The sequence below is a fragment of the Charadrius vociferus genome, unplaced genomic scaffold, assembly GCF_000708025.1.
Source record: "Charadrius vociferus isolate BGI_N301 unplaced genomic scaffold, ASM70802v2 scaffold173, whole genome shotgun sequence".
Classification (NCBI taxonomy): domain Eukaryota; kingdom Metazoa; phylum Chordata; class Aves; order Charadriiformes; family Charadriidae; genus Charadrius; species Charadrius vociferus.
Genome location: NW_009648369.1, coordinates 5,657,804 through 5,668,047, shown reverse-complemented (window position 1 = coordinate 5,668,047; position 10,244 = coordinate 5,657,804). Strand labels below are relative to the sequence as shown.

The 10,244-nt window shown below is 35.5% G+C and overlaps 1 protein-coding gene across 1 annotated transcript; it reads right to left on the bottom strand.

Annotated features, from left to right (window-relative positions):
* Positions 1-280: 280 nt before the first annotated feature.
* RAD51AP2 (RAD51 associated protein 2) lies at positions 281-9,657 on the bottom strand. The gene is made up of 5 exons (XM_009885355.1): positions 8,516-9,657; positions 6,811-6,964; positions 5,658-6,330; positions 3,372-3,473; positions 281-399 (listed from the first exon to the last, which is right to left on the bottom strand). Exons 1-5 carry the CDS (start codon positions 9,655-9,657, stop codon positions 281-283), a joined length of 2,190 nt encoding a protein of 729 aa, XP_009883657.1.
* Between the last annotated feature and the right edge of the window lie 587 nt (positions 9,658-10,244).

Sequence of the window (10,244 nt, the reverse complement as noted above, 5' to 3'; positions counted from 1 at the left end):
GTCAGATTTTATTAATATTACATAAACTTTAAAAGGGCCTCATCTTTCCATTAAAACTTCTACTAGTAAACATTCATTATAAATCCCTTTGCTATCAAATATTCACAGAAGTATTCCTAAATAAATCACTAGCAAATACTGCAATATTAATATCTAAAAAAACCCATAGACCACAAAGATCAAACTATCAACCAAAAAAAAAAACTCAACATAAAAACATTTCAACAGTTTTCAAGCAAAGTTTTCAACCATTTCAAGACTGGTTAAAGAGTCCTGTAAGTCATTTCAGATAAGGATGAAGCTGTTTGGGACGAGCTTTTCTTGACAGCCCAATCCTGATGGGGCCCTTGCACGTTTTAAGAGGCTGTACTCTTATAACTTCATGTGACAGAAAGTATCCTATATTTAAAAAAAAAGAAATAAAAAGTGAAAGTAAACCCAGAATTCCATATTACACTAGAATTACATACTGCCAAGATACATAAATCAGATGAACGTTAATTGCAGCTTCTCAAGTCCTTTACTACATCCTGTCCCATCTCCATTTTGTTCAGCTGTAGAGTGTCTAACATAACTCTTTTTGGTTGAAATTGAAATGCTGACAGCTGGGTCACATGTAGATTCCTTCTAATTAGAAGGATCCTCAAACTAACATTGCATAACTTTCCTAACAGCCTGGCAAAGGCATACAGTTTGATACAGATTAACATTCCAGGACAGAGGGGACATGCTGAGGGGAGTATGCTTAAATACTTACCACCACTCTGAGGGGTTTAGGTATATAAATCCAAATTGCAGAGCTGGGTATCACTCTATTGGTGATGATAATCATGGTGCCTCTGTCTTGTGCCACTCATTTTACAGAAAGAAGGACAGGAGGATGTGGATTTTCTGTTTCATAGTCTATTAGGTAAGGTGCACGCCATCTAGTAATCTGGAGCACGATTCAGCCATCCTTTAGAAACTGTTGTGCTTTGCATAAAATAATATACTTACCGGGGAAGAATGGAAGACTATGACCTTGTAAACTAGAGATTATGACAATGAGTCATCTGGAAGAAGTAATAACCACACAAGAAGGTGTCAAATTTCTCAAGACTTTTTCCAGTTCTATTTTCTGTTATTATATAAAATGATGAAACACTAAGCAATTAGCTAGGATATCAAATAGCGAGCCCATCAGAGCCTTAGGCACTCAGCTGGAATCCTGCTAAAGGGAGAAAAAAACTTTCTTGAAGCCTTTCACAGGAATTTTAAATGATGAGAGGAGGAAAAAAAACAAAACTCCATTCTTAAATCAATGATGAGACAGTAGTGCTGCTGTCTTTTATAAGACTCATAAGAGTCAGTTGAAAGAGGAAGTGCATGCACTAAAAGTCAATCAAGTGTTATGGTTTTATACGTATCCAGTAAATCATGGTATGTAGTGATGCTGAATTGTAAAACTGCTGAAGTATAAATCTTCTTGTCCCACCTAGGTATCTCCTTTCCGAAAGTCACAGTTTCTGAGGCAACAGTAACTTCATGTGACCAAACAGTGGGATGTAAAACAAAGAACTCATTGATACCAGCAAGTATAAAACCTGCACCTCCAAATCTTCTAACTATGGGAGCAATATCCTGGATTAAGCCACAGAGTTTTGGCAGCTAAACTGGCTGAACTACCGGGCTTAGATTCCATGGCAGAAACGGAGTGATCATACCCAAGATACAGAACCAACCTAAATCATGTAAGAGCATGTGATGGCACAGAATCCTACTGAAAAATAGAGGGAGGCAGTCATACATCAGGAAAACTTCTAACATTAATTCCTATCAGTACAGTAAATATAGTAATCCCCCCCCCAAAAAAAAACCCAGATATAGTCCTTGCTTCAGAATAATCTCTAAGGCAATGTTCAGTGTAAATGGAAGAGAACTGTATTTGCCAACCACAGATTACAGCACAGAAGCAATGTACCTCCTCAAGGAAAGAAGGTACTCAGCAGTTCCATATTTACTATCAACTGAGAATGATGATGAGGGGAACATTACATTTTTTCAGCTTCTACTGGAAGTATATTAGGTGTCTGTTGATTCTGACAAAGCTCGGGAAATAAGGTGTAGAATACCTTAGAAATCTGACATTGCCCCAGAAATCTGCACGATTTCTCAGCAATCGTGGGGAAAAACAAAGTCACTCATTGCTAAGGTTTCCTTCCAAACATTTCTGGAGAAGCTCAGACAGTAACTTAAAAAAGACTAGGAAGCAATGTAAAGGGAACAGTTACTGCTAATGGCAATGGAGAAAATGTCTGTTTTTCATTGCACTTGTCCCTGTGGCCCAGAACAACAGGAAAAGAAAAAAGGGAAAATGATCCAGGTTGAGTCATCTTCTGATCTTCTGCAGGAGCTACGTTTCATCTAGCAAGCCTCAACGCCATCTGAACAAAACTTCCAAGAAGATGTTAATAACCACCTTGTGCTGTTATGGACAATATAGCATTCTGGAGTATGAGTTTTCCCTAAGAAATAACACCACCTACAACAAAGGACAGAAACTAGAATCCACCTGCCACAAAACCAAAGAAACAAATCGCCTTAGAGAGCAGTGATAAACAGTAAAAAAAAAAGTAAAGCAGTATTCTCTGTAATGTTTTGCATTCGGTATATGAAATATTATCAAAAAATGACATATCTTCAATAAAAAACAGGTGAAAAGAACACCAGAGGTCACCTGTAAATAAGGTTTTCAGTCTCATTATTTCACAGAATGGCCTGAGTGAAGGAAACAACTTTCTGAATTCTGAGAACAGCAAAGTGTGCATCACTTTTAAGAGGTACAATAGGGAAAGTATCTGTACATGATTTGATTTAGTGAAACAGAAGTTATCTATAGCCTTTTCCTTGAAATGTTTTTGTATTTCATTTCAGAATAAACCAATAGCCGTGTTTCACTAAATGCTTCCAAGTGTCAAAAAAAAAAAAAAGGCAAAAGCACTTTTTTTAAATCCTAACAGATCAATTGGCAATATCCTTCTGAATTTCCTTCTGCAATGTGTCCAAAGCTACAACTCTTCCAGGAAAAGCATATCAAATCATGTTCTCCTTGTAGTATATGATTGGAACCCAAGGATGTTTGTTCCACATGACTCCAACACAAGCAAAAAAGGAAGCCCCACATTGTTAGAGTTCTTCTCTTCTATCCAAAGAACAGGTTTATCTACATGACTTGCTCTGTGACCCAAGCTTTCTAGTAACCTACAGTTAAACAAAATGTGATTGCTATAGAAAGAAAGCTAAAAAGGGAAGAAACAAATACAAGTGTTTGAGAAATAAGTTTATTAGCACTGGTATTTGTGGTATAAATAACAGAATAACATTACTCTTACCTCCCTCTTTGTGTAAATTATAATTTTGTTCCTTAAGAAGTCTGCAGGATAAAAAAGCAGGGTCCCACGTGTATGGCTTTTTATAAGCTGCATCAAAATTGCCTTAAAACAGAAGCATAAATACAACATTTATGATTTTAACTGATTTCTATAAACAAATAACTAAGTTTGTCTCATCTAGTTACTAATTTGTGGTTCTTGTTGATATGAGTAAAACATGTATTTGCATATTATGGGTACTACTAATGAAGCTATGAAGTCTGACACTCAGAGGCTTGTCAAAAGCTATCTATACGCCTCGTGAAGTCTTCCTTGGCGTAGATGCAATGATGCAGTATTTAATCCTCTGACGACATCCCATTTTCTCCACTCAGATCTTCTTATCCCAGGCTTAGGCAGAAAAATGATCACCTAGTGAGCAATGTATCCAGTATCTGTTAGGTTTTCATTCTCTGGGGCAAGGCATTCAGGTGTAACTTGCAGCACATTATACTGTTAAAACTCTACTGAACAGAATTCCCTCCAGGGTTTTTCTGTGACACTTTTCTAATTGCTTCACAAACACTAATTACCTTCACAAAACCCCTGCAATCTTCACTGTATAAATTTAGAGCTGAGCCCCTGAGAAATTGATTTCAGATGCCAAATTTGAGATGGCTGCATTTTTATCAGAGAATTTACCACTTATGATCAAAGTATATCTCTTATTGATTTTATTTGCAGCTGTGAGACCTCATCACTTCTACAAACTGAATTTCAGGTACAAAACCTGACAAACACACTGTTTGAAAAGTGGCTGAATAATTTACTTATCACATAGGAGCTATTTGTAAAAGAAGGTACAACGTGCAACTGGTTTTCTTCTTGGTGTCCTTCCCTGACTCATTAAATACATCTTGATTCTGTGGCAAATGGAGTAGGAGGGTTACAGTTTACAAAGCAAATTTCCCACATATTGTTTGAAGTGGGGATTCAGTTCCTTCTAGAAAAAATAATATTAAAAAAGGCAGCATCTAAACTTTAAACAAATACAACTTTATCAGTGCCTAAATTTTGTGAGTGCCTGGCCTGGAAGCCAGAACCATAAGTGAGGTACATAAGCTCTCTTTACAGCAGATGGAAAAAGTTAGGTCCTTCAAAATAGGATGGTATACAAGCAATGAACTAGGCAAGACCTGCCTAGGGCAATGCCATAAAACAGATTAAGGGCAGAATATGTTTAGAAACGCACTGCTGCTTTCTAAGCTTAAGATCCTTCATGCAGCAAACTACCTTCACCTGTTTGGCATTTATGGCCCATAATTAACTACTGAGGACAGAGAACTAGCACACGCTTTAAATATGCAAGTATCACACATGACGAGAGGTGCCTACCACTCATGAACATATTCATATGTATCTTTATTCATCTATGTCATGAACTTGTGTTAAACTGCCTATTTTCCCAAACTAATGTTCTTTAAATAGTAGATATCAGTATCCATGTCAGATGCAAAAACATGTAAATGTTGCAGGACTAGCTGTTGCGTTCACTTACAGGTCTGAAACAAACCAGAGAGATTTAACAGATGACTGTTGCCACTGATCACCCAATTCCAAAAGAATTTTTTTAGACTATTGGATCCCTTATTAATACGGCCTTCTGAATGTTATGTAAAATACATTTTGAAAAGATGAAGTTGATTTTCATGACATTACAAAAGTTTTCAGTAGCACACGTTCCTGGAAACATTAAGGTCAGGTTGGACACGGCTCTGAGCAACCTGATCTAATTGAAGACGTCCCTGCTCACTGCAGGGGAATTGGAGTAGATGACCTTTAAAGGTCCCTTCCAACCCAAACTATTCTGTGATTCTGTGACATCAGTTGTAAGGAAACAGTTGTCTCCTTTGGGAATATTGTATCATGTTTTAATTGAGCTTTTTCTCTCTGTAAATTTGCATTTATTGAGTCTTCTTTTAGGGATTTTAGGGCTTATTATGATGAAATCCAAGAAAAAATAAATAATCTCTAATTAAATTTGCATTAAGACAAGTTTGAGCAAGCCTGGCACTGACTGACTGAATTTTGAGCTACAACTGCTATGGCACAGTGTGCAGGTAGCAGTAGGTTTTTTGCATTTGGCTACTCATAGGCAAGTACCTTTTGTCCAACAAACCTTGTAAAATTCAATGAAAACTCAGTTATCGTTATGGAAATATTTGAGTTGAGAAGCACACCTTGAAAGCAAACCAAATATTGCCAAAAATTTAAATTTGCTTATTAATGTAACAGCCAATAGCTTACCTTCTGTGATAGGTGAATGCAGCAATTCTTCACTTGACAGTCTTGAAATACAGTATTCCTTAGATACTTTTTGGTCTTTATTTTCATTTGTTATGTTTTCATTTAATGAACTTTCATTACTGTCAGTTATGTTTTGCCCTTCTATAGCACCACAGATTGGGGAAGAAACACATATTTTCTTTTGAGAAACACTTGTCACATTTTCATCTGTCCCCTTAGAATTATTTAATTCACAATAATTGTTTTGTAAGTTTGTTTCCAAACTAGATAAATTGTTTTCATTTCCCTTGCTAATTTCATGAAACATACGTAGCTCTTCTAGCACTAAATCAAATTTTCTCTTCAGTTCAAATTCATATGTGATTTTATTTCCTAAAGGTAAATACTTATCTTTTACATCTTCAAGACATCCATTGTTCATTACAGATAAATGCATTTTTAATTTCTCTTCTGCAGCAATGAATGTTTTAGATTCATCTTCTGAATATGACATAATCAAGTCATTCATTACAGTCTCACATTGACTTTCATTAGTTTCATGCATTTGTTCATCACTTATCTCTTCCTGTTCTTTTACATACTCAAGATGTTGTTTCAAAGTTGCTGGCTCTAAACTGACTGCCTTATTTGTCTGTGTATGCCCTTGTAAAGAAAACTGCACTGTTTCTTTAGCCTGTAATTGCAAGCATGTATGTGTCATGGCAGGACTGCCTGTGGACAGATATTGTGTAGTGGCATGAATTTTTTCACTCTGTTTTTGTTTGTCTGCACTTGAGGGACTCCTGCAGTGTCCATCTTCACTTACTACTCCATCTTTATTGACAAAAGAGCAGCTATCTAATGGCAAAGTGACAGGCTGATAAACATTTGAGGAACTAGGAAATATATTTCTGAAGTTTAAACAAGTATTTTGATCTTCCATTTTTTCATTTGCTAAATGTGGGCTATGTATATCGACTTTTTCACAATATTCAGGTTGGTTTCTTTGGCTATGTTGTAACAAGAGAGAATTACATTTTTCCATAGTTGTTTTTGACTGCTCAGGTAGAATTAAGACATCACTGGATTTAGCAGGCAAATTATGAACCTCTTTTGAACTAGTGACTGCATTCTCTTCAGACAACTTTTTTTTTTCAGAATTGCCTTGGTTTACAATTGGGATCTGGTCAAAGTCTTCAGAATCAGTGGTAAGGGGAATTTTTTCATATGTGTCAAAAAGAGAAAATGATTTTTTAGAAAGAAAATTATCAGAATTTATTTGCAACTCTTTTGACTTAACACATTCTTTTCTATCAGCATCTATATAACTAGAGTTACCCAAATATTTTTTCATGGTATATGTGACTTCATTTGTGACTTCATCTGTAGAATTTGTGCTATTTCTACATCCAGTAGTTTCATCCTTTTTATTTTCACATAAAACAAAAGGGAAAGCTTTAAATCTTTCTCCATGAAAAAAACTATTAAACATTTTACTTGGTTTCTTCTTTTCCTTCTTTACTGTAGTTACCGATATTTCCCAATTTGTACATTTACTATTTACCTTTTCAAATTTCAGTTGTGAATGAGCAGGAAAGTAACTCCAAAATCTAAGATTTGCTCCTGTCAGATAGCGTATTTTTGTTATATTGCAGCAATACATCTTCTCTAGGCAAGAACAATCAAAAGTGCCCTGCAGCAAGATTAGGCATTTAGCAACTGAAATTTGCCTTTTCAAACCTTTTTTGTGACTGACTGACCTCAAATAGGTGCTAAACCCTTCGCTCCTTCTGGATAAGAGGTGGTGCTTTCTGACATGTCTTCCCTTACATAGTCCACTTTTTTGGCTGGGAAAGAGGGCTCCTCTTTTTAGGAAAGTGGACTCTTCCTCACCTAAAGATCTAGAAAAATGTCTTCTCTGGCATTCGTTACGTAACTCCAAACCAATGCTTTCCACAAATTTAGAACTTACAAAGCCGGGATAAGTTTCGGGTTCTTTATGAAATCCTGTGTTTTGCCTCAAAGTATTACCTGGGGAAGAGTTTAACTGAACTTGCTTTCTGCCACATAAAGGATGATTCTCCATGCTCATAGACTTTCCTTCAGCTGGCAATAAAGTATTCCTACTATTGAAAAAGGAAGCAAGAATTGTCTTTAGTGGTTCCACCTTCAGAGGCTTTGAAGTAATAGTCAGCAAGTAAATGTGTATTTTAGTGTTGTGGCTCCTTTTTATATTGCTCTTTACTAAGTCTTGAACATCACACTGCTCATTTAATGTTTCATGAAAATGAAACCAATGTGTAATACCATCATCCTGACACGTGGGCGTATCTTTATATAAAGATTCAGTCCATGTCCTGACCCTTCCAAACAACATGTTTTGAAATGAAAACTTTAATTTGAACATTTCCTTTCCCCTAAATATATTGCAACTCACCTTCTTATCTGGAAAATTCTGCACAATAACACAAGGCAGATTACTTTTAAATATCATGTTTTCAGTAAAATATCTTTTAAAATCAAGTATTTCTTTTGCAGAGACTTTTGATACTGCTTCATACAAACTAGTATCACTGTTGGCATTATGTACACCACAGTGTATGTCTAACTTATTTTTCACTAATGCCTCTGTTATTACTGGAAAACTTGTCTGTATATGAAAGGTTGTCGCATTCTCATTACTGCTCTTCCTCCCCATTCTCTTCAGATCATTACAGCTGACATATTTCTTATTCTGAAAATGTTTAGCACTAATGTAAATGTGAATCCTTGACTTCTCATCATCATCACCATCTGAATTCTTCAGCATTTTACCTTTGAAATAATTTTCAGCAAATATTTGATTACACGCAACGGCAGTGCTGTTGTGTCTGAAATACGTTACAGATACTTTTCCTCTTTCTGCCAAAGCACTGTGCTCTTGTTTGCTAATTGATGGGCAATTCTCTTCTTTAAGTTCAGAACCAATAGTTGAAGTGTTTATACTGTTTTTATCATTTTGCGATCTTCGTCTCCCTATCTCAGACATTTTTTGCACACCATACATCTGTTTAGACTGCATCAAAGACGGCTGATCTCTAAAATTCTTCCAATCTGACTCCTTCAAGTTAGTTGATGATATTTTACTATTTATTTTATTTGAAATGCTAGGAAGTTGAAAATTAGGAATTTCCAGTGGTTGTATACTTTTAAAAGGTTTTAATGCTGGAATTATATATGATGAATTATTTTTATCTTTATTATCTCTTCCTGCAGTAGTTTCATTATCACTACTGAAATAATCTTTATCTTCTGTAGAACGTACTTTTTTCATAAAATTATTTTTCTCATGTTCTAGATGTGAAAACACAGAACTCGTACCACATAAAAATGGAATTTGCAAAAGCTGGTATTGTTTCCACTTTTTATCAGAGACAGACTTATGACTTAACAATTCCATCTGAAACAAGTCTCTGTTCCAGGGAGTAACTGAAGAATTTTGTTTGAGCTCATTACCACTATTTCGTTTAGTATTTTGTTCTATATTGTTGTTCTGCTGTGCTTGGGGTGGATTTAGTACCTGTAGATTTTTGCACATGTTATCAGCACCCCACATACTGGGCGACTGTGTTTCAAGAGCCTGTTCATGTACATTCAATGAATTGTCATTTTCTACAGTATTTTGGTCTTCATTTTCAGTACTCCATTTTTTGGTGGACAGTTTACTTTCTGATACTCTATATGGTAATCTTTCGTTACTACAAGTTTGAAAATGGAAAAACTCTCTCATACACAGTTTTCTTGCTGGGTCACAACTTTGCTTTTCTAATGCCCAGCTGGTTTGTCTTTCTGATAAATATACAGGTTCATGTGGTGATGTTTGATATCCGTTCACACAGTGTATGCTTTCTTCTAGCTTTTGCTGCTCCTCTTTCTCTGTGCTTTTTTGATTACTTTCTATTTTCATTCGCTTTGGATATAGGTAGCATTCAGTTTCATCTGACAATGTGGATAAAAATCTTTCAGAACATGTACTTTCCATGCTCACAAAAATAAGTTCTATACTTGCTGAGACTGACCTGAAAGTTAAAAGAAATATTAAAGTATTAGGCATAAACAATCATTTAATGGTTTCCAAAACGTATATGACATAAAATCAGTAATTCTGTCACGCTCACATCACCGCATTGATATTTGCTCTGTATACATTACAGGCCTGAGAGAAAGGCAGGATCACTGAACAACATTTAAAAACAAGATCTAGACTTTAAATAGAAGTTATTTACTAAGGTTGTAGATGTATGCAAAATTAAAATGAGTGATAATTTCACTGTGTCAAGAAGTTAAAGAGAATAATTGCATTTTCATACATTGGTCACACTTTATTTTTGCCGAAAACGAACAATGAGAACAAATATAAATAAAATAATGCCCACTGATGAACTCTTTGAAATCTGGGGAGTGGACCCTTTAAAATTATTAAATTCTGAAAGAAATTGCCAGTTTTGTCTTCACTGTGTGATAATTTGTAATGTGCAACTGTAGGCAAGTTTATCAAAAGTCCTCAGGTATGACAAGACACTGTATCAGATTGTATGTTCATATACAAAGAAACAGTGGTGTCAGGCA

Coding starts and splice junctions, on each gene's coding strand:
- RAD51AP2 (XM_009885355.1), bottom strand. CDS start 9,657: ATGGAAAGTACATGTTCTGAAAGATTTTTATCCACATTGTCAGATGAA. Junction 6,965..8,515: donor AGAGGAAAAGTATCTGTAAC/GTATTTCAGACA, acceptor GGGTAACTCTAG/TTATATAGATGCTGATAGAA. Junction 6,331..6,810: donor ACTTTGACCAGATCCCAATT/GTAAACCAAGGC, acceptor TTGCAATTACAG/GCTAAAGAAACAGTGCAGTT.